This window comes from Parus major, chromosome 6 (genome assembly GCF_001522545.3).
Source record: "Parus major isolate Abel chromosome 6, Parus_major1.1, whole genome shotgun sequence".
NCBI classification, from domain to species: domain Eukaryota; kingdom Metazoa; phylum Chordata; class Aves; order Passeriformes; family Paridae; genus Parus; species Parus major.
In genome coordinates, this window is record NC_031775.1 from 17,885,035 (window position 1) to 17,909,969 (window position 24,935).

The window sequence follows — 24,935 nt, forward strand, 5'->3', positions numbered from 1 at the left end:
CACGCTGCTGTGGAGGTGGCAGTACCCAGGCCCTGAGAAGTGGCCCTCCTGCCTGAGCACACTGCTGGCTCTCGACAAGAGAAGATGTGAAGGCCAAACTGCAGCCTCCTTAAAAATCAAACAGTGAAGCCTGTGGGACTGTGCTGGGATGGGCACATCCAAAGGGCTGTACAGAGCTTCAGATTGCAGGGATGTCTCTTTAGACCTCAGACCCGCACAAACATCAACATGGTTTTCAGTTTCTTCCAAAGCAGAAAAAAATATTAACTAAGGTATTTTCACAGAAAATAACAGCTGTTAAGAATAATTTTTCACATGATGGATATTTTTATATGACTCAAAACAATTTCCTGAACAATTCTTGGTGGGGAGTGGGTGGGCAGAGAAATTGTTTTCCACTGTACAAGGCAGAATCATTAACACTTTTCTCCTCAGAACCTGATAAAGTGACTTCCACCTCTCTTGATATTTGACACTAATATTTCATCTTGCTAAAATCAAAATCCTTGTTAAGTTGCTTTCCAAGAAACCTGTTTATCCTGTTCTTTTACTAAGTCTTCAGATTAATACAATTTTAATTTTGCTTATTTCTAGTGATGGTACTATTAGTCCTACAACTGAAAGTAGGAAAGTGCCTACCATTGACTGAAAATTGAATATCACAGAGTTTGGCTTGTCAGCATGCTGGGTGGTCCAGAATATTCACAAGTACTAGTAAATATAGGCCACATAGTGGCAGTTTTTAAAAGCACAACTAGTATTTAAAGTTAGGATAGGGTGGATTAAGCTTCTAAAATATATTCACAAATGTTTCAGGAAACAGATTTTTAAGTAAATGCTTGCTAGCCTCGGGAAATCCTGTCTTTTTACAAATCAGTGGAATGCTGTACAGCCCTCTCATTCAGATTTAGGAAACAAATTCAGTGCCCAAATGCTGCCTTTCAGGCCAAGACTGCTGTTTCTAGACCTGCCTGCTGTCAGCAGGGTAGTTGAAGGTGGCAGTTTCAGGCAGGGTGGCAAACATTTGCTTTGAGGTTTTGTGTTCTCATCCCAGTCCCATGAGCAGCTACAGCATCTCAACAGGGCATCTGCAGCTTTGGAGGAATAAAGTCCTTTATTTCTTCACTAGGAGCCCACAGGGGAAAAGCCCACAAATGGAATGGGGCTGTGCTGGAATATTGCCACATATGTGGCACATCTTCATTAGACTAAAACTGAAGGTAGCTGCTTTCTTTCACACACCTGAAAATAGCTTTAATTTTGAGATAACTCTGTGATCCCCTGGAGATTAACAGGATAAAATAAAAAGAACTTACCACAGCTTTAAATGTTTGGTGGTGCTGGGCTGTATGTCCAACTTCATTCTCAGGCTGATGGTAATCACTGTAAATTTCTTAAACTTTATTGGAATATGATGAGTGGAAAATTACTACATGAGATGATGCCTGTGATCCTGTTTCCTTGTGCTCGTGGCAGAGTTAATTTCACAACAGGAGTCACGCAAGGCTGAAGACAAGGCAGGTGAGCTGATGGGTGCAGACAGATACTGGTGAGCTGTAAAACGTTTGTAAGAATAACTTGAAAGTAAAACAGTGCCACATGGACTCCTGAATCCTCATTTCCCCTCTATGTACCTTTTTCATCTGGGTTAACAGAGCAGTCTATCTAGACCTTACATGATATGGGATTCAGTAGTTTATACTTTGGCTGTGTTGTCCAGAATAAGGCATTTATTAACAGCCTGTAGATCTCCTTTCATGCCAAACAGAGGCATGGATAAAGAGGACTTTGCTCACAAAAGTTTTATCTTTGCATATGTTGAGGTAACTTTATAGCTCTTGGAAACGAGGTCCTATTTAGTGTGCTTTGTGATGAAGGATTTGAACACTGCTGGAGGGAGGAATTGAATCTACCTGTGGAGGTGGGAACCTGCAGGCACCAGGCTGTTCAAGCAGAAAGGTGTCTTGGTTTCACACCAACCTTGTCATATTAATTTTCCTAATACCTAGAAGACAAGCAGCTTAGTTTACAGAGGATAGCAGCAAGAATGATTCACAGGCCCTGACATCATGCAGAGGGCTGAAAGAAGGCCAGGAAGACCCATTCCTTGTCACAGAGCAGGTGGTGAGACCATGTGCCCAAAATAATCCTGTGATCGAATTTAAGCCAGGAATGTTGTGCATGGCAAATTGCTGCTCTGGGATTACAGTGATTTGCACAGCTGCAAGGTTCCAAGCAACCTCTTTGCTGGCCCTCAGGTTCACAGGAGCTGTGAGCACACCTTCCCTTCCCTGCTACTTTCCATACCTGTTCCGTCTCCCTGTCATGCAAAGGGTGAGGGGAGCTGATCTGGCTCTAGAGCTGGACATGTCCTTGCTCAGGTTCCTGTGGCCGAGCTGGGACTAGCACAGTGTGAATGAGTGTGACTGATAGTCAGGCATTTGGCTTTATGGAGGCATCCAAAGGTGCTCAGCCAGCCTTTGCACTACGTCATGGAGCTGATGCTGAGCCTTCATTGCCTAAATTGTGTTGAGGTCAACTGCCCTGGAGTTGACCAAAAAACCAAATCAGACATCTCTGAGTGTGCAGCTATACTGCACAACTGTGAATCTAAACCTGGGGAATTCTCACCTTCAGTAGGTGAACAGACTCAAGCAAGAAAGCCTAGAAGGATTTATCTTAATCCTTTGGCTTAAGCTGGACAATAGAGACTGAGCAGCTTCTGCAATGAATGTTGAGTACAAGTCACTTGACATCTGCCAACCTTGGCCCTGTGGGAATCCCAATGAGGGTCTGACAAGCACCTTGGTGGTGCCCAAAATTAGTTGTATCTGAATCTCATGACAATATAACCTAAAAAAATTGGCCTCATCATGGCTCTGTTGATTTTCCCTAAACCACATAGGCCCAGTAATTCTCCTGTTGGCTCCCATATATTTTCTTCCAGGGAACTTGATCTTTTTGTGCTCCTACGTCTTTTAGTCAGGAAAGGGATTAGGAATTGCTAAACAGGTGGCTTCTGGTTGCCACTTTTGAGGTGCATGAAGGCTTAAGACCTGCTGACTCTGAAATTTTCCAGTGGGAAATGTTGGGGGGATGGCTCTGTGCCACCCCAGCAACACTGCTCGTGTCCTCTTTCAGGCCACCTGTTGGGGGTAAGGGTGAAAAACAACATGGAATGGGCAACAGCAGTGTCTGCAATGGGGAGTTTTGGTGGGGGAAACTTACAGGAAGAGATCAAAATACAGTATAGAGGTTCATGGGTACCGGAAGATGTTGTGGCTGCAAGTCACTTCAGGTATGCGGCCAAGAACTCTAATTTTTGATCTTGTAGTAAATCAGCAGGCTACCAGCAGTAGGAACCCTTAGGCAGTAGTATTAAGACACTCGGTGGGCAATGATTAACAAAACAGACAAAATTGCCATTGCTTTCATTATACAGTTTCCTCTTTATGGCTGACCTTTGTTTAAAAGACAAATTAAACTGGGAAAGAGTGAATTTTATTTTTTCATGCTGTGTTATCTAAATTCACTAGCTACAAATGATGATACAAGTGGCAGGGAAGCATATTCCAGAGAGCAGCAAGGGAAGCACTAAAACTGGCAGACAATAAGGTGATTCTTGTTGCACTTTTTGTCATTCCAAGTGCCATCAGTGTACATCTCCACACATTCCTCCTCCCCTTTGCCAGAAGGTTCATTTGAATACCAGTTAGTATAGCTTGGCTGAGCACCATTCAGGAGCTGGAATTTGCCTGGAATAAGGGATTGCTTTATCCCAAGGTAGGCGTAGGTGTTAAAATATTTCACAAAGTACAGAATGGCATCATTCTCTCCAGGGCTCCTTGGAGTGGCAATAGAGCCTCCAGCCTCTTTACATTTTTCCAGTGTAGTATCAAAATTGGCTTTTTTCCCATTGGTAGCAAATATTTTTCCTCCAGACTCTGTTATCATCTTGTTCAAGCGAAGGACTGCAAGAGGAAGGAAAAGCTGTTAAACAGTTGTATGTTGTTTTGTGCTTACTTTGCTGTCAATTCTGACTCCTGTTATTTTGCTCCATAATTTTAGATTAAACCTAGGTAAAGGTAAAGAAAATGAGAACTTGAAATCAAAGATTTCAAGGAAATTTGAAAATTAGGAGGGGGGGGAAAGGGAAGAAACATGTAAATACACAGATGATGAAACAGGAGACTCACATAAGCTGGAGAAGGAGGAAAGGAAAGGATTTCTATATTTTAAAAAGTATATGATTTTCTTTGGCACTCTCCATAAGACTGAGGTGGTTTGAAGTATACCAACATTCTTGAGTAAGTGGGATCTTAGATTTGATCTGGTCATGATTGTCTTGGTATGTTTTTAGTGTTTGTCTGTTGGGGGCACAAGGTGTGCGTGGAACAGCTCTTCATAGGCAGGGGTTCTAACCTGGCATATTCCTGCCATACTTCAGAGCTGTTATCCAGGTGTCTCCCACTAGTTATGAAATTCTAATTCCTACCTCCCCCATTTGAAAGTTTTCATTCAGTGATACACCAGTGAAGAAGATATAAAAGGAATGCAGTGAAACCACAGAAAATTGTGCGTTTTTCCTAAGAAACAGTTTTTTCCCACCTGGTCTATCCCCACTAACCCAGTAGCAGCAGAAAGTAAAGACAGATAAAATACCTCCTTCCAGTCTGGAAATCCGATGTTCTAGTTGGACGGTGTCCCCATTTTCATTACCAGCCACTGGTACTGGATCTGTGAACAAAACCACCTATAATGCACTTTGCATTACAGTTTCAGTCTTGGCTTTCAAATAAAGCAGAGCTCATCTTAAGAAATGAATACAAACTTTTAAGATGTTTGTGTGATAAGTTTTAGTTTAATGCTGTGTTTTAAACATGTAATATCTTCACACATTAATCTTTGTAAGCATAAGGGACAAGTTTCTGGAAGTCACCTGCAGAACAGGGGTGTTTACGGAAAATGAACTGGCAAACTGAGTTAGTTTTCTCTCTAAGTGACTGAGCCAGTCCAGGCAAAACACTGACACTACTGCAGGAGGTTTAGTTGATTTCTAATTGTGTCTAAGGACTGAATCCTTGACAGAATCCTTCAGGCTTTTCAAGAGCTTGCTTACAGCTCCAAACTAGGACTCGGCAACAAGTTTCTTCTGCTATGGAAAATTCTAAACTTTTCTCTGAATTGAACCACTACATCATTAAACAGAGATTTAAGCATCTTACTTCATATAAGGAGTTAGTGAAGTCCTAATTATTTTATTTCAAGTAGATCGCGCATCAGATTATGGTAGATAGCACTGAGTTTACAAAGCACCAGTACCTGGTATTTGTTGTTTGTTAGTTCCACCTCCAAAAAAATGCTTGAAAGGAAGAAATCCTGCAAATGTACCTTGAGCACAGAATGGGAGCAGGAAAAAAGCTACTGCTAAGATTTTGTGCAGCTGTGGAGACAGCATCATTTAAAGCTGAGGGTAAACCAGAGTAGTTTACTTTCCAGTGTAGAGTCCTGCATTTAAGAAAAAAGAGAAGGTTTCAGAATTTTTGTGTGAAGTCTTACGTATATTATGCTCTTCCTGCAGTGAAATGAATGTAATTCATGTAGTTGCAAAATTATGTTATTTCAGGCAATTAAAATATTTTTCCAAAAGATTGTCTGCTAAGTCTACAGAAGTCTACAGAGCAAAAAAACCCAAAGCATCCCTTCAAAGCTCTTTTCTGTACATCAGATACCATTATATGCTGTTTTTCCCCACGCAAAAAGTTAGTTTCATTTTACAGGAGAGCAATAGAGACATGGCTGCTGTAGCAAGAGAATGTTTAAGACAAAGTGGGACATGCTGTCTTTGTCAATTGGTTTAAGAGTAAAACAACTGCTAATAATTATTTTTCTATTGCAGCATCCATTTTTAACATCTCTTCACCTCAGGTGACATGGTCTATAAAAAGAGGTGAAATTGTTAATAAAAATGTAGATACACACACATTGAAATTGGAAAACTTTGTGATAGAGTTTAATAGATTCAACATAGTTTAAGCAGCAACCTATCTAAGGATGTTCAACTTACCTGGCAGCTCCAGTGTGAATTAAGAAAGACTCATTCAGAGGTTCAATTTATAGGGCATGTAACATGAGGTTCATCATCTTAGCTGCAGAAAGAATGAAGAATATGTCATATGATAAGAATTTACATATAAATGGAAATCTAATGAACTTTAACTTGAATGAAAGGTGGATTGTTTTCTTCAAGAGGTAAGCATACTTAAAACATGAGGAAAGTGTTTGAAGGTACTTTTTTAACTTGTAGAAACACTTTCACAACTTTTAAAATGCCAACCCCGGAACAGAATGAATTTCTCAATTCATATTTGAAATACCGAATGTTTCCGCAGAGTGGCTGTGCAAATGTCACAGAAGATAAGCCATAACAAGCTCACCTGAAATATAATGTGCACCAGGAACACCACCATCATTTTTGTTACAGACTGAGGACTTACCAGTGACAATGACTGAAGTCTTGTAACTAAAGAGAATCTCAGAACTGCAGCAGCAAAGCCAGCTGACAGTGGTGCATCTGCAGCACGTGTAGAAGAGACAGCTAGAGGGACACATGCTGAACTAACTTACAGAATACTCCAGGGGAAGTTTATATGCGAAAAAGAGCAGTTTTCTCCAGCAGAGCAATGACCTCTCAGTGAAGGAAAAAGCTGCATTTTGCCAGTCTTGTTAGTACAGAGGCCCAAGATGAGGAGCATCACTGGAAAGGAGATGGCCTTGCCAAGCATTTTAGAGCTGTTCTCAGCTGAGAGCTGGCTCTGTGCAGTGAAGGCTTTGAGTCTATGTTCCAGTTTAACCAAGTCAGATGTGGCCACATCATGCTGGTGGTGTCAAGCCAGCATCCTGATGTTGTAGCAAGGCCAAGACAGCTGAGGAATGATGTGAAACTAGGGGAATGTCAGCAGCATCCATATTAGTCTACCATGCCACTGGGGCTAAGCAAGGCTAAATCACCTCTGCAGGCACTGTGCACCTGTGCCCTGCACTTCCAGACTCACCTCAACCACTGATGTGTGCCTCAACACCTTTGTCCCTGGTGGTGTGCCCACAGATGCTGGATTAAATCCTGCTGCATTGTTTATTGAGTGCCCTTGAGTGCACCAGCCCTGTGAAAAATAAATAGGCAGTACCCGGTTGTATGTATCTTGACAGAAGAGGGCTGTTTTAAATTTGCATGAGTAACCTTTGTTTCAAGTTTCTTGTCAAATTTCAAGCTCCTTAACTTTTGAGTGTTTGATGTAATGCTTTCAACATTGTTCTGGCAGAGGTTTTTTTTAATTGTTATTTTTGGGAAAAAAACCCCACCAAAATCAAACAGACAACATGAGACAAGCCAGTACCTGGGTTCTAGATAAGCCCTAGAAAAGCTCACTGGAAGACCCTGGCCCTTTAATCTTTAACTGCACCTGGAAGAAACCACAAGTTAGGCAAGTGTGAGAACAGGAGGAGGTTTGGCCTGAAGTTGTGGGTTTCACCTGCTGACTCAGGGCCTGGGAAGCTAGGAGTGGGGACAAAAGGTGTCTTGTGATGGACTCCCAAGGAGAAACTAACATAGATTTTATAAAGTATAAACCTTTCTTGTCTTGATTTTCATCAGCATATTGATGAGATGGTGCAAGTTAAATAGACATTTAAATACACCTTTGTTTCTAATATGCTTGTTTGTGATTACCTAACAGAATATTTTATATAACTATCATAACTTGTAACTATTTTCTCATCTTTCCTTGAACCACATATCACAGAGGTCTAGCAAGATTCAGGGAAAAAAGATCTGACAGAGAACAAACAATTTTTGAGTATTGAGGTAACTTTCCTTCAGTTTCCACACCAATCAGTAAGAGGTTTCATAGTTTGAGTGGCAGTGAAGCAGATGACAGCTATTCTGAGTAGGTTGTGTTGTGCAGTGTACATAGGCAAGGCAAAACCTGTTACAGACAGATTGGTCGATGCTGCCTTCTTAGCTGCTCTGAGAAACAGAGTTGAACAGTTGAATGTCTGTGTGCTCCTTCCATACGCCTGTTTATTAGTCTTTCCTTGGTATATTTAGTCTCCTGAAAGTTAGTTTTTTTCTTCCATACTGCTATCCACAGATAACCCTAAAAACTATTTTCTTGCTGTCTGTTTGTATTTAAATGCCCCCAACCCCATCTATATTTTCTGTTTAAGTTGATTTTGGTCTCTACCTTGTTTCCACTTTGTCCTGTGCTTTCTGCATTTCCTTTTCCAAATAATTATCAGACTGTCCCTTCTCTTATGCCTGGGAGTAGCAGGAAAAGCACAGAGCATGGGGAGACACGAGGTCCCATTTTTAAGAGGAGGGCTAAGGCTGGTTTTGCTGAGTACTGAAAGCAATTCAGCAAGGTGTGGACACTTGGGATAGCAGACTTCAACAGGCATTTTTAAAAAAATTAAATTTTGAGCAGCATTTTAGAGCAGAAAGTTGTCATTTTACCTGTGATCAATGCACATGAATGCTACTGCTATCATGCCCCACAGGCTTAAGTGAAGGATGCAAGAGGAGGTCTCTGGATGTCTCTGACATGTCACTTTGTGCAGCTCAGCTGAGGAAAAAACACAGAAGGTGCATAGCAAATAGCAAGTAAGAGAGTATCTCTAATAGCCAAATAGTTCCCATTGCCACAGCCTCCTCAAGGGTTAAGGTACCCTTGCTCTGTCAGTGGTGTTCAGCTCCTGAGCCACAGGGGCAGAGATGGGTGAAAGCTTCATTCCAGGTTTCACTTGGCATCACACCTGGGTTATAACCCTTGATGCAAATTCTGCCAGACCCTGGTTTCCTAACAGAGACTTTAAAAAACAAAAAAATCCAAGTCCTCTTAATGTTTTTTTAAGGTGCTACTCTAATTTCCAAGAATCCTGTATCTGCTGTGTTTTGAAATCAGCTATGTTTGTGTAACTGTTGGCTAATGGGATTTTATAACAGTATGCTTCAATTTCCTATAATGAAATATCTCTTGCAACCTGATACTCTGGGGTACAGCTCACCATTTATACAAGATAAGGTAGCCCTGCCAGCCTGTGTCACATCCTGCCAGTTAGGTTTGCAAAAGGTTGAATTTGAACTCAATTTTCTCAAGAACTGTGGGGTTTTTTAAATTAAATTTCTACAAAAATCAGGGAGACACAGAAAAATTTGTGTTTTCTGGAATCCATGGTCAATTTCTTCACTTGAAGTAGGGATTGATGGGGGCTGCTATGAGGTTTTTGAGTGCTCAAAATTGATAATACTACTTCTAAGCTGAAAAAGCTAATTAAATGACACCATTATAAAAGAGGATATCATCCTAGACCAGAGACAATTCTCTCTGAAATAAATATCCAAAATTTTTATGGTCAAAGTCTTACTGTTAAACATATTATAGTAATGTATTATTACTATAATAATATAGTAATTCAATTTCTCTTATGTGAAACAGGATTCACTTGCCTCAACAGGGTTGGGATTTTTGCCATCTTTTTACTTGTACTAGGATCTTGGTTCTTAAAAACAGCTTCTATAGCATTTGGGGAGTAACTAATTTTCTGATTTAAAGATCTTAACTTTATGTTGCACTTCTGTAGCAAATTATTATAAAGGAAGAAAAAAAAAATTAACCTCGATTTTCCTGGTGTGGTTGTTATACATCAGGAGTATTGCTCATTGCACTTTTAAGGAAAGATTTTATCAAAATTATTTATGTTACCATAGCAGAACACAGAAACTATTTATTTTGATTCTTCATGTGCCCAATCTCTCTGTCCATTAGAAAAAAAATAATTTATCCATAAATGGAGAATTCACATGTTTCACAAAAAATAGACTGAAATGCTGTTTTTTCAAACAGAATTTGAGGGTATAAATTGATAGGGTTATACACCAACACATCAGAAAAATGCCATATCAAAATAAAAAATATAACAATTTCTGGACACTTCTTCTCTGTGAGACTGCAAAGAATAATCAAGTAATATTACAGATGAAGTGTGAACCATGAAGGGGAAAGTATTGTCTAGCAGTTCTCTGACCAGATCTGAGGAGTTCTTATTTTTCAATAAAATAATAAAGCTCTGAGGAGCAGCATGTTTGTGTTTGATTTGGTTTTCTCTCCTTTTATCAATGATAATGGCTAAAGCAGAAGAAATTGGGCTTTTAGAACCAGCCTAGATACTTGTCTTATTGGTGTAATAAATACCAGCCTGTGACTGGAAAATAAAAATCTTATTTTTCTTAACTGGATGAAAAACACCCTGGTGTCTTGAAGTCTAAATCTGTTTAGATATAGATGTTGTGTTAAAGTATTTGTAAGATTTTTCACATTAAGGGTCTTAACAAGAGACGTCTACAGTCATTTTGCAAACCCCAATGTGGTAGAAATAATTTTTTCATTAACTAAAGGAGTAGGATGCCCCAAAACTAGTTGGAGATACATGTAAATGAATATGCTTTTTCTGTTCAGAGAGTAAAAGATGATGTTGGTAGAGATTTTTTAGAGGGGAGGCTTTGGTGACTTCTTGTGACAGGTTTGCTTAAAAAAGAAAATTGCTAGTGAGGTTTGCTTACTAAAATACTTGTATTTAAGAGGTAGTTTTCGTAAACCTTCAACCATTCTAGTAGATTTAGTGTGGCTGGGTCAGGTCTACCCCCAGGAAGATTAAAAGGTATAAATTTAACCTTTTTTCTCAATGTAACCCTAGAGTTGGAATTGCCATGGCTCTCTTGGCTGAAATGGTATCATGGTCATAGCTCTCAAAACAAGCTGCTTTGGAAAGCAGGTTCACACTTTGAAATCTTTCCAGCGTGGTCCTGGGTGTGCCTTTTCCATTTCAGAATCCCAGTCTGCTCTCTTATCAGTTGGAGTGCTGCATGCTATTTGGAGATGGATCATCACTTGCCAAAAATTTGCCAGGGCTTGAAATGAACAATTTATTGATCATAAATCAATATGATCCTATCTCTACTCCTCAGGGGAGGCTTGGGAACATCACTGCCCAAAGTCCAGCTTCCCAGGGGCTTCCTGCACAGAGCCAAATGTGGGGGAGGAGATTGTGTTTAATGCATGAATTTTAAAGCTAGTGCTTTCTTTTGTTTTCTCCCTCAGGAAGTGTGTAAATGGCAGTGGATGAGCCTAGGACTCCCTCACTGCAAGGTGAGAATGTGAGAATTTGCTGCTGGTGGTGCTCTGTTCTGCTCAGCTGTCCCTGCTCACCAGCTGCCCAAAAGGAGTAGCAGTGAAAACATTTTGTGAAAAGGTGCTTCTTGCTCCTGTTTGGAGACTTGAAGTCTGTGATGTTGCTTGCTATAACATCAAGAGAGATGTTTGTGTTTGAACTGATTGAACTTCCACTCTTCCCTAAGTATTTTTGCGCTTTGCTCAGTGTGGCCTTCTGACACTGCAATCTAATTTTCTGAGGGAATGAGCTGTTTTAGCAACAGAATGCAATGTTTAGCATCTTAAACACTTTGTCTACTTGAATTGAGTGCAATATCTTTGTGTGCTTTATACAGACTAGATTCTGAAACTAGAAAAATTGATAGTAAACTGTAGTTACAACTGTAGTTGTAACTGTAATTGTAACTGTAGTTACAGGTAGTAGTAATATTTTTATAAAATGAAAGGTGGATGCTAATGAATCAGTGAGTGGTTCAATGTGATACAGCACAGGCTCTCTGACTGAAAGCGATGTCTAAAACCTAAAACTGTAATTACTTCAGTGAAGTCAACCTCTCTGCACCTCTTTTGAGGCAGAAACTAGTAAGTACTTCAAAACACTTCCAACTATGATGCCATGGGCAATTTTAACTGCAGCATTTCCAATATCCCAAGTCAAACCTTGGAATTTTCTTCTAATCTTCTCAAAGGTATGGAGACAGGCTGCCACGAGAAATTAATTCTGAGGTATTCCCAACCCTCCAAAAGGGAGAAACACATCAGGCACATCAGTTCAGGCACATTTTAATCATGTTAATCACCTAGCATATTTGGCATTTTACTAAGGCTAAAAAATGTCACAAAATGATTAATTTTATATTTTAAGATACAGAGAAATGGCAGAAATTTAATCAACCTGAAACACAGATACTTCATTATCCTCTGAGGTGGCTGAAAGGCCATTCTTTAAAGCTGGCAGATTGTGAGACGATACATATTGCATTTTTTGTCATTCCAGGTGCCATCAGTGTACATCTCCACACATTTCTCTCTCCCTTTGCTGTTAGGCTCATGCTGGTGCCAGTTGCTATAATTCAGAGGCATGCCATTTATATACTTAAACTGACCTGAAGTCTCCCCCTTTCTAATGCCCAAGTAGGCATATTGGTTATGCTGTTTCACAATGTCCATAATAGCTTTATTCTCCTCCTCATTCCTGGGAGCTGCAAGAGTTCCTCCAACCTCTTCACAGGATTGTAGTGCAGATGCAAAGTCAGCTTTCTTCCCATTGCTAGCAAGTATTTTCTCTCCTACTTTTCTTATTTCCCCGTTCAATGCAAGCACTGAAACATGAAGAGTTAGCTTTGTAAATTTTCTGTGGCATACTGATGTAAAAGCAAAGGAAGAGAAATCAAGAGATAAAGAGAAAACTAAAACTGTTAAGAGGAACAGAGGGATAAATTGAACAAAGGATGAAGAGGAGTGAAGTTCTTTAATTTTACCCATTCACTAACTGTTCACTAAATGTATTTCACTGCTTGTGACCGTCTGTCCTTGTCTCCAAGACAAGGATGTCCCACCAACATCTGCTTAATATCAGCCCTGTTGTATTTTGTGTACTTTGTAAAGATCAGTATGCGTCAAATTTGAGCAAGGGAAACAGAAAAATTATAATAGTTTTGTGAACCCCTTTTCAGTACAAAACAATTTACCACATTAACATTTACTACATTTAACAATCTGGTTGCTGATAGAGAAAAGAGGTACAAGCCTGAGTTTCCATGAATCCATGTGGAAAGTGCAACATCAGTTAGCTGGAATATTTTTTAAAATAAACACAATTTTAATAAATGTGCATTATGATTGCCAAGAGGAATCTGCTTCCCTCCAGGACAACTTGAATCCTGACTTCCCCTGCTTGGAATGAGAAAATAAAGTTTTGGGATATGCAGTATCCTTTCCAAATGCAGTTTCTTTCCTGCAAGTCGTGATTCTGTAACTAACTTTTCCTACTGCACTTAAAACTGGCTGTGAGCTGAAAAGGTTACAAGGGGAAGAATTACCAGCTTCAAGTTGGAAAAGTCGGTGTTTCAAATTTGCTAAAGCATTGTGGCGTTTGGCGGCCAGAGAATCAGACAGACCTGTGCAGATAAAAACAAAAGTTATACAGTCAAACAAATTTCCTACGCTGTGCTGCTAGGAAAAATCCCCTGGATAAAATAAATTATTTTCCAGAACTGACTTGCAAGTGTATTTTTTAACATCAAGTGTAAAATAGATATTTCCCAGCATTTTTCACACTGTTGTTAATCTAATGTATTAAAGCAAACTAATCAAAACATCCAATCCTATGAAATGCTGATAATTCCACTCTTTAAAAAAGAAACTGAAGCTTTATAAGTTGAAGCCTTTTGTTAGTTATATCTGTGAAAATGTCTTTGCCAAAGAGAATTGGTTTAATCCTACTACTTGGTAGTGAACTGGCACAAGGGATACTTTGAGGAGGAAACAGTTTCTATGGCACCATGTGATTGTCTTTCTCAAGTGCTGGGTTTTTATGTATTTTGTTTGTCAATGGGAGCCATAAACAGTGGTGTAGTGGAAGGTTTCTGGATAGTGAGTGAGAAACATCTAGCACTGCTTGCTAAAGATGGGAAGCCACTGTAAAGGTAGATTCTTTTTTTTTCATACCACTTTCCACAGGTAACAGAGGTCCTACATGTAGAATAAAGTCATTAATGTACTCCCATGATCATAATCCACCCTTCAAAATTGAAGCAAACAGCAGTGTAGAAGCACAAAAGGTTGCTGCATTCCCGAGCTGCAACATTGCAACTCGTCCTGCACTTCACACTCCATTAAAAAAACCCCATATGTGACCTAATACAGGGAGTCTGGGAATAATTCTGATAGTGCTTTAGCCTTGGCAGCAGACCAGGAGAAGCCATTTCTACATATATATATATATATACATAATATGTATATGCTGGAGTGTTGATAAGCTGTTCAATTCCCCTCTTCCCCCAGAACACTGAGGAGACCTGCTTTTTAGAAAAAAATTAAACTGCCTGTTTCCTCCATTCTGTTTTCCTTCCTGTGCTTAACACATCTACTTCCTTGAGAGCATGTGTCCTTCTGTGTTATCTGTTTCTAGTCATGCAGCCTTCATGACACAGGTCTCTTGCCAGAGGTGAGTTTGCTTACCTTTCAGACCATCTCTTCCAGGGATACCAGGTAGCCCAGAAATTCCTGGACATTTACTCAATGCATGGCAAGGCACTAACACAGCAGCCAGTGCTATGAGGATGGAGGATGAGTAAGACAACATGATTTCTCAGGCCAGCTGTAAAAAACCCACACATTTGTCAGGCAATGATTCTGTAAGAAATTGTAGACATTGGTTTACATAGCTGCACACTCCCCCATTATCCCTTCTTGAAATTTACATTATTTCCTTGTATAAATAAAATTTATAATTCAGTTGTAAGAGATTTCCCAGATTTATTTTGCAACCACTGTGTAGCTTATACACAAAACTCTTTCTAGACTGATAAACTTGGAGTGGTGAAGATAAACTATCCCTTTCACTGTCACTGACTATTTGTTGGATTAATCCTTGAGAAATGATAGGCTCAGAGGTAACTGATCTCACTTAAGCCATCAGTCCTTGCCTGCAAGGACGATAATCACTCAATGATGCATAGGATGCTAACCTGAAAAGCAAATCTCTTACAGAGGTACTTGTAAAGTTTGTGAGCTTGTTAAAGCCCAGCACTATCTAAGTACCTTTATTTGGCATAAACTGGTACTCTTTTACACATGGGCAAAACTTTATAGCTCAATTGACATTCCTATCCTGTTTTGAACAAAATTCCACAAGCTTACAAATGCCAGTCAATCTTGTAGAAAATGCATTTTTGCTGGTTGGCAATAGGCTTATTCATCTTTTATCCCTGCATATAAAACAAGAAGTAGGGTTTTAGAATCTTAGTGCTGAGCTATTGTGACTAAAAAGCATTTTAATGTGGGTTTACAGCAGAGTCAGTGGGTGTGCTGTGGAGCTGTGAAACCTGAAGGACTATAAGATACTATGGCATAAAAATATCCAGTTATTGACATCATTCAGTGAAACTAACAGGAGATATAAAGAAAGGTTCAATATGCCAGAATGAGTATCCATTTCCAATGGGGTGATGCTCATTGGTTGACTTATACAAAACAAAACTTACTATCCATTACTTCACATTCCTATTGGCACAAATCAGAGGATCCTGTACATGCCCTCTCTTAAAACCTTCCATCTTTTTTTAAAAATCAGCATTTGCACATACTAGATTCTAAATCTAGCTCCACTTAAAATTTAACTAAAAGCTTGGTTGTCTTGAATGCTGTGATATTATTAACACCTAGGTTCATCAGCTATAACAAGGTATTTGTTATTATATTTCAAAGTATATATGCCAAGCAGAACCAAAATATCAGTGTAGTGTCATTTATTAAATGAAAATAAAAAAATTAAGATTTTAAAAATTTAAAAGAAAAAATATTGTTTGTCTTCCATATTGACCTTGCTATAGAAGACTCTTGAGATTATTTTTAATGTGCATCAACAGCAACTTGTTTTTCTAGGGGACTGTCTCATCAAAGTCAATTTGATGCGACATACCCTTGAATACATGAATATCCAATTATGTCATAAATTTGCAGCACATAGGGATCATAAATTTATAGGATCTGTTTAACTAATAGCACTATGGTCGAGAATTTGCACTTTAAAGAATGCAAAATCAAATCCACCTGAGAACACCTGTGCAGTATTAAAGGTGCTGTTGAGTTTTGTTTGTCGAATCTGAAGCATCTTGAGTTGTTTACTGAAGGCCAGCAGACACCTCTGGAAACACTGGCCAGTGACTCAGAGAGAGCAGGTTATTAAAGACCCCAAGAGAAACCTAGCTTAGGTGGCTAGGAATACTTACATCCTTGAGATAAGGAGATGCAATTACAATGTGTACCCTTTGCCTGGTGATGATCATTTGGGGAATTACATTTGAATGGACTGCTGCATCCAGCTCATAATTGGATTATGATGCAGAGTCAGACTCCTGATCAGTTATACAGCAAAATGGAAAAAACACAGCTCTTCAGTTTTAATGACCTTCATAAGTCATTACTATCTAGTGTCCTTCAGGCATCTCCTTATCTACTAAAATTGCTAGCATAAGCAAAGTAAAAAAATTACTAATAAAGGGAAATTTAATTTTTGAAGGTAAATATGACCACAGAAATCAAAAGGAATGGGTTTGCTTTCTAGCTGATATTCCTTGTGATTTATTAAAAGGAAATTCAACTTACCCTTCTGCTTCAAAGTGAAATGAAAAAGCAGTTCACACAAATCCCCTTTATATAGTGTCATGTTTGTTAAATGATATGGCTGAAGTGGAGACTGGATACTGAGGCCACGAATGAGCTTTTTCAGTTTTGCTGACATACTTGTTATGCAAATATTGAGTTCAGTTTTAAGGGCTGAGAAATTTCTTTTTTTTTATAACAAAATAAAGCCAAAGTTGTAGAAAATGCAATCCAGAACTAACAGATAACCCCAGATTCATAGACACAAAATATACAAAAACATGAAGTAAGTTTCAGCAATTCTAGGTCATATTTAAAAATTGTTTGTTGTTTTGTAAAAGCAAAAAATGGCAGATGACCACTAGTGGCTCTTGTAAAAGGAAAGATACTCTTGTGGTTAATCTTAGGGAAGCCTAGTACCTTCCAGGTTGTCTGACCCAGTAATCAGAATTCTAAACCTTGCCTCCCCTCTCTGTATCTGATGTACTTACCTTAATATAGTTTTCTAGCTATGTACTAGAATGCTCAGTGTTTCCATGAGCTTCTGGTCTCTCTTGCATGTACAAGACAGCTGATCCTCTCTTGTCAGAGATGGATCTTGGAAAAAATCTGTATACATGCACAAAATTCTCAAATGGACATAATTTTCAAGAAAAAAAGAAACCAGAGGTTTTTCTCCACTTGTTTCCCAGAAATAAATATTGGGAGTTTGTAACTTCCTTCTGGTTCTGATGCCTTCTGCTCTAGAATGTTTGATCCTAGATGGGGTTTGTTTTATAAACCTCAGCAAGCCAACACACCAGTGCTCTCTTAAAGACAAGATGTTTTCTATTTTTCTTTTGCATTTTACTAAAACCTTTAAAGTTTTGTCATCATCTCTAGTGTTATTATTTCTGAATAATTCCAGCAGGATTCACAAGCTGACATCTTTAGGCTCCCTGTTCATCAATTAGAGATTTTTAATATCAACTGGCTGACCTAGCCAAGATAAAATACCAATGCAGAAGATACACTTAGCATTCCCCTTAGATCTAGTGCAGGCACTTAAATTCACTTCCATTCACAACTGTGAGCCTTGTCCTGCAGTTAAAATTTGTTCAGAATGGCCTGTTCTTCATCTCAGAAACCCATACAAACAGCAAACTGAGGGCAGATCAGGTGTCCTTCCCAGAAAATGATCAGTTAACACTGACAAATGTATGTTATAGACAATCTAGCTTCAAAGTCCTTCCTCTACCAGATGGGCAGCAGAGCACTGAATGCAATTAGTCCTTTTACAAGACCTCTCACCCCACCAATGGAAACTATTTCTCTCTGTAGTCCAGATGAGGAAGATGTAAAAAACTGGTGTTGAGTGCATAAGATGTGGATTAGACAGTACTCAACAGATATTTATTTTTTTTTCTTCCAATTTCTGTTGGAGTTTGGAAATAGCACAGATACCAGACAATTGAGTACAGTCAAAGACACAGGAAATTCTGTTTCTGGATGGAAGCAGACCTCTGGGGTACATAGGAAATTTCTTCAATTTCAGAATACAGTGGAATTTAATGGATCCAGACTTTGACAAGCAATATTTTAAATTACTAGGTGCCCACTTTTTTGGGACTATTACCAGATCGAAATCTTATACAGATCTAATTTCTAGGCAGTTCTGCAACAGTGGTAAGGGCAAGTTTTTCTGCTGCATCATTGCATATACATGCAGCTCTAATACAAGAACATGATGAGTCTCTGGAGATTTCTACTGTTTCTTCAACCTAAAACAGTTTATATTATAAAAAACTTAAAGACTTGAAAACATTAAGCAGGGAGATCAGTAAAGCCCCACTAGCTATTATCTCTATTTATGAAAGTGTGGCATGAGCAAAACATGGCTCATGATCTAGGAAAACCTTATCAATTATTATCTTTTACCAAACCTTTTGAAGAAAGATACATTTGATAACAGTTGTTCTCCCATGAGTCAGATCATACTTACACAATGGAATCTGATAAGAAATCTAAAACATAATCCAATGTGCTAGATTACTTAGTCATTAAATTTACTTTCCTTAGTTATGCAGCAGAGAATGAGGGAAAACAAACGTGCTCAAACAAGGAGGGAAGTAAGGAAATATATTTTCCTGCAACCTAGCATCCCTGTAGAATAGCTACAAGGATGGGAATTCTGAATTTGTAAATCTGTGTGGTAATGGCTGAAGGCTTTTAGCCGGGAAATACCCATAAAGCTCAGCCAGGAAACTTTAATGGTTTCAGTGGACCCCAGGTACTGCATACCTCTTTCTATCATTAGGAAGAACCATAAGAATATTAAATGTGCTGTGCTGACAGTGAATTAAACTTAAACCCTTCTCAATATCAGCAAAGGAGAGCTTGGGGGGGGGGAAAAGGAATCTGATTTTCAAGGTATCAAGCAGACAAAAAGACTGCTGCTTTCTTTAACAGCTCTGCATGCTACCCTCAAAAAACTAACTGCCAAGGGGGTTTCAGAACCAGAACTAATTTTATACTGCCTTTAAGCCTCTCATTTTCAGAACACAAGGTAAACTCTTTCACATAAAATAGTGATGTGTACAGCCTTGCTTGTTTATTTTAGCAATTTGTGAGACAATAATTTAAAATGTGTCACTGTGCTGCAAGTTCCGGATATTGACTCTGAGCAAGTCCTTGGCACAGCAGCTGTGTGGTAAGCAGGTGTGGTCAATTCTCCATGTTTACCTCTTTTGAAACAACAGTAATTTCTTATATTTTTCTAGTATTTCCACTCTAATTTATTTGCTGAGCTTTAAATCATACAGAGTTAAGCTTCTATAATTACTTTTAAGAGTCCTCATTGGCATCAGCTTTTTTCTGACTTCATCAGAAATACAGGGCAGTAAATATATGTCGACTCTTAGGTCATGAAACAATCCAATAGATGAAGTGTTACCTCCTCCCCACCTGCAATTTAATTTTATTGACACAAAACTAAACAATAATATGGGAAGTTTAACAGTACCCCACCTTTGGAAAATAAGAAACACTGATAAAATAGTCTGTATGCTAATTTACAGTGCATTGATCCAGGAATGGGAGGAAAAGAATGTAGGCAGTGTGGCACTTTATCACACTGCTAATACTGAAAGAAAATTCTGCTGTGTGTGCCATAGACCTTAACTTGAGGATAAACATCTTACAGGAAGAATGAAATTGCTGATGAGACATGTTTATATTGATGAAAAAGCCATGGCATCAGAGAAATACTGTCAGCTCAGTCATATAATGTTATTTTGGGGAGTGGATCCCAGGGAGATTTCTAGGTTTAAGTGTACACAGGTGGATGGATAAAAAGAAAGAATATTGAATATAGATCATGAGTTTCCAAAAAGGAGACAGCACAGATGAGGAACAGAGCTTGGAGCATTGGATCTAAAAGAGCTGGCTTCACCAGACTGAGCTGAACAGCCCATGCACAGTCTTGTTATTCCAAAGTATAAAAATCATACATTCAAGACAAAAATATAAATAAATAGAAAGGAAAAAAGAGAAAAAAAAAAAAAAAGAAAAAAAAAAGGGCTCAAGCAGACCCCAAATCCCTTTCAATCTATCAATTTTCCATTCTAGGAAAAGAAATTCAAACTTTGCTATCAAGAAAAGAGATGTCCAGGTTTTCAGTTTTTCTAAAAAAATGTCATGGTTCTCTCCTGCCAAAGAACGTGCAAGTAAAACATGTGTTAACAGAACTTTTGCTTTCAGATTATATTATATTCCTTCTCTCTATATATTATTTCAATTATTTCAAGTATATTTCAAATATACTTGAAATAATTGATTTAAATACAGGTATCAAAGTGGTCTCTTGGGTTTTATGAAAATGATAGCTGTGGTGCTACAGTCAAATCATTTTGACTGAACTATTGTTTCTATGCTTTGAATTAAAAAAGGAGAAAATCAGCTAGAGCACATTAAAACAAAGGCATCAAGCAGCTCTTGCTTTGACAATAATAGACAAATTTAGACACAGCCTTCTTTCCTTTGGGCAGGACAAGTGCTTTACCCTTCTCCCCATATTCTTTATCCAGGTTTGGTAAAAATTTTGACCATACTGTAAAATTAGCTTCTGGCTTGTCCATTCATAAACAGAAACCAGAAATATTTCACTCTAAGTTTCCAGCCTTGCAACGTTTTCAAATCTTCTTCTTACCTGTTTCAGAGCTAGAACAACTAAAGTTTAGAGACATCCTATTCCTAGGATCACTGAGAAATCCTGTTGGTTTGTTTGGTTTTTCCCTCAGATCTTCAATTTACCTTTGTATCCTCTAGGATTGTATTACCAACTCTAATTCCTCCTTGCATCTTCTGCACCAAGTAGCCCTCTTACAGGAATACTACACAACAGTATGGGACATGATTCCTACTCCTTGTTCAACAACACAACAAAATTACTTGTTGCAGTGTCAAATAGGTGTGTCATGGTGGAGTAAATATTGCCTTCTTTTACTGGAAATAGTGCAAAGAGTAATGCTGGAGGTGTCCTGCCACTTAATGTTCCCATAGAGAAGAACTGGACTGTTTACCTTCCATCAAAATTGGTAATAGGAAGCAATTTATGCCTGAACAGCCACTGGCCAACATTGCCTTGGAAACGTGTGCTTACAGTTCATATCTTGCCCTTATAAATATCCACATGGCTCTTGTTATCAATTTAAAATAATCTAGCCTGATGATAGAAAAAAAAAATCCTACCAAGCTCTTATTATGTCGTTATTGCTGGGAAATGGCTGTGTTATGTCTCACTGGAAACTGTTAGAACATATGTATCCAAAAGCATTGACAATGTTTTATTTGCAATTGAAATTCAAAGTCCTTGGGAGAAACTTGTTGTTGGAAACACATGGCAGAAAATACAGAGTAGCAAAGGAAAATAATAAACTCACCAAGCTGCTGTTAAGGTCTGGTGATCACAGTGAAATGAAGCTGCTTTGTATTTTACTGAAGAGACACAGCCATTAATTAAATTCCCAGCAAACACCACCTATTGTGGTTTTTATTCCTGTTATGAGCTGAAAATTAAGATAACAGGTATTACAGAACACTGTTTTTCACAGATTTTTTTCAGGAGAGTGAACACAAAATTCTCTGTGTTTTAGCTGGTTGTGTTGTTGGAAGCATGTAGAGCTTAACATACCAAATCTGCTTCTTTTGCACATTTAGATTATAATTTGTGCAAAAGCAGAGGAGCATTTTCTAGCAGACAGCTAGTAAAGTTCTTCATCATTTCAGTTTCCCTGAAAAGCAGAGATCTTGAGCACCTGATGGGTCAGTGAGGCCCAGCCCTGCATCCATCCAGCTCCTGCAATTCCTTGTGGTGGTTCTGTGCTTCACCCCCAGAGGAGCAGCTCAGGGCTGGGGGCTCAGACAGCAGGAGCCAGCAGGGCTGCACCAAGCTGAAGTGTGCTGACATGCAAAGGAAAGCTGTAAATGCCCAAGGAAGCAGATTAATCTCCTTACCTTGTCTTGATACATCTCAGCTGGCTTGAAACTACTTGAGGTCCAGTTATTGCAGAGGCTTCAGTGCAGAAATATGGGAAACATCTTGGAAGGTTCCTGCAAGAGTAAACGGGAAAAGCTCTATTTAAAGCCCCTTGAAGTTCATCTAAGAGACAAAACCAAGGAACAGATGAAGACTCAAAGAAATAGAAACAAAGCAAAGGGGAATGAACAGAGTTCTACACCCTCAGATTCTCTCTCAAAAGATGGGAAGATCTTGAATGTTGCTTGAGGCCAAAATGACTCAAACTGAAATTGTTTAGTAGGTTATTAAAACACAGCAGACTTAACTTGAATGACAAATCAAAGAGAATGTTTAATAACTATGAGAAATGTAATAACCATGAATGTCAACTACTTAACTAATAAAATATCATTTTGCTATTCCATGGGGGTCACCCCTTACATCCTTTATATAGCTTTATATGTAGTTTAGAAGATTTAACACTGTTTTTGTTAGTAAGACAAGAGAAACTCTACACAATTATTGATAATTATTTCAGCTACCTACTCTAGTATAAAAGATATCTTTTATAGTATAATGAAAGTATTCATTATATTTATTTATAAATCAGATTTGGCACTCTACTTGGATTTGAGGACTCATTCTAGGCAGACAGGAACATGCTCACTTCCTAGGACAGGGAATCTACGCAAGAACTCTTCAAACAAGCTCATTTTTCAAGTAGTCTCACTGTTTGTCTGCCTTACCAGAGCGTTCCAGGGATCCAAGGTAGAGAACAGGTTTTCCCCAGCTGTGCCTGGGCTCAGCCCTGCCCTGGGTACACTGGAGTGCCTCTTTCACAAGGTCAGGCCACTGCCATTGTTCCTGTGGACAATCCTCTAAAGCTGAAGTGACTTTGATTATTAACTTATAAAATTCAGCTTTCAAAACCTGGAGAACAACTGTGCTCCTAAATGTTTTGGTACCAGTGTCACCATGCTGGTAGAGCATTGCATTTCTCTAACATCTATTTTTCCACACAAATGGGGCCCAACTGTTTAATAACTGCCATCATTTATGGGTTTTTTACCTTTCTGGGGAACATACTTTGTGACTGTTGCAGAGATAAATAATGTAAACTATTATATTTTCAACAACTCACAGTTTTCCATAGTAAAGACAAAATTCTGAACTGTTTTGAGAATATTTGACAAAAATGAACTTTAGGACTGCAGCATTCAAAACCATTGGAGAGCTCCCAGTAACCTGAGACCAAAAGTAATATACAAATTTCAGTGAAGTGATATATAACATACTTAAGCACTGTAGACACATTTGAAATATTTCTTAAATAGCTTTTATAACTGCTGTTGTGTCAGGAGCTGAGAACTTTTGTCATCCAGTGTTGCCATATTGTTGCTAACACTCAATCCCCACTTATTAAAAATACAGGTTTTGCTTTAAGATAGAATTTAAAACATGATGTTATAAAGAAACAAACATTTTCACTTTGCTTGTAGAACTTTTCCATTGAAAGGCTTTTGACTTTTTTTCACCATTATTCATGAAAACTAGAAATGCACTTCACTTATGAAAATGAAAGATGACATTCTCCAGAGGGTGGCAATTGCAGCTTGAATATTCTATTACTACCATGCAGTAGAAAATAACAGCCCATAGAGGACCATCAGAAGCTTCAAGATAATATTTGCTCCACTAGTTTTTGATGCAAATAAAAGATCTACTAAGCAGGCTTGGTAAGCACTATAAGTAACCCCCTTTTTTTTTCATTTTATTTGCAGCTGTAGAATAGAAAGGTAAAGAGGTAAAAGGATTTAAAAAGTACATCACTTCCTCCTGTTTTCACCATGCTTTTGTGAATTTGTATGGTTGCTTAGGCAGGGTGGAGAGGGTGTAAGGGGATGGAGGAGTTAAAAGCTTGTGATCTGTAGGCAGTGTAGTTCTGATCAAACCACTTCCGAGTGGGACACCTTTACAGAGGTGTCACTGGATATGTAAAGTGCAAGATAGGAGATAATCAAGAGAGCAACTAATGCAGACTTTATGATTTTGCTGAAGAGGTTTCAGGACCTCCAACTAAATTTGGTGAAACACTGTGTCCATCTCAGTTAAAGAAGTTTGTATGGTTCAGCTTCTCTTACATAGAAAGAAAACTTTACATTATAAATGTGCTTGGGTATAATTCTTGGGGCAGGATGGAAATTTGCATGGAACTTTTTTCCTACATAGCTGAAGCACAAGGCAAAGGTAGCACAACCCTGCAGGTGGGAAGAAGGGGAAAATATTCTGTTCAGGATCCTCCAAATAAGCCCAGGCAGCCTGATGAGGAAAGGAAGAATGAAACACTGAAATTGAGGCTGCTGCACTGCTGAGCTGGTGCAGGTCTGTTTGTATGAATCCCAGTTTAGCAATCTCAGACTCAAATCAGACACTTAAATGTGGCTTGGCTGCTGCTCTCACATTCTGTGTATTTAGTCCAGCTGCTTGAAATTTTATCTGAATTTCAACACCCTGGAAGAGGATGCCAACCAGTTGCACACTCTAGAGTCTTCCTCCCACTGCAAATATGCCAGAAGTTTCTTGCAGGATTAGCACACAGGCTCAGTGCTGAGGGACAAACTGTGCCACTAGCTGAAGTCATAAACAAACCAGAGCTCACAGAAAGCCAGGAAAAAGCTCTTACAACTGTCAGCCCTGAAGCATTGATCTAAACAGCTCAAGCTGCTGGTGTCTGAATCTTCAGTGGGGTGACAGGCCATAAAAAGAGATTTTAACTGCAGGTGCCTCAGGAAAAAAGTCATTTGTGCTAGAGAGAGCACAGAGTATCCAGTCATGCTGCTAGTGTTGAGAGGTTTAGCAGAGCTTAAAAGAGACACAACTGT

General features: G+C 38.7%; 2 protein-coding genes across 2 annotated transcripts; both read right to left on the minus strand.

The window, feature by feature from the left end:
- Nucleotides 1–3,429: 3,429 nt before the first annotated feature.
- Nucleotides 3,430–6,155, minus strand: LOC107206534 (pulmonary surfactant-associated protein A-like). The gene is made up of 4 exons (XM_015632427.1): nucleotides 6,068–6,155; nucleotides 5,323–5,508; nucleotides 4,663–4,737; nucleotides 3,430–3,971 (listed from the first exon to the last, which is right to left on the minus strand). Exons 2-4 carry the CDS (start codon nucleotides 5,459–5,461, stop codon nucleotides 3,595–3,597), a joined length of 591 nt encoding a protein of 196 aa, XP_015487913.1. The 5' UTR covers nucleotides 5,462–5,508; nucleotides 6,068–6,155; the 3' UTR covers nucleotides 3,430–3,594.
- A 5,840-nt stretch (nucleotides 6,156–11,995) lies between these two features.
- Nucleotides 11,996–22,130, minus strand: LOC107207156 (pulmonary surfactant-associated protein A-like). Its single transcript, XM_015633911.2, has 4 exons — nucleotides 22,050–22,130; nucleotides 14,412–14,550; nucleotides 13,271–13,348; nucleotides 11,996–12,550 (listed from the first exon to the last, which is right to left on the minus strand). The coding sequence occupies exons 2-4, from the start codon at nucleotides 14,533–14,535 to the stop codon at nucleotides 12,174–12,176; spliced, it is 579 nt and encodes a 192-aa protein (XP_015489397.1). The 5' UTR covers nucleotides 14,536–14,550; nucleotides 22,050–22,130; the 3' UTR covers nucleotides 11,996–12,173.
- Nucleotides 22,131–24,935: the final 2,805 nt, after the last annotated feature.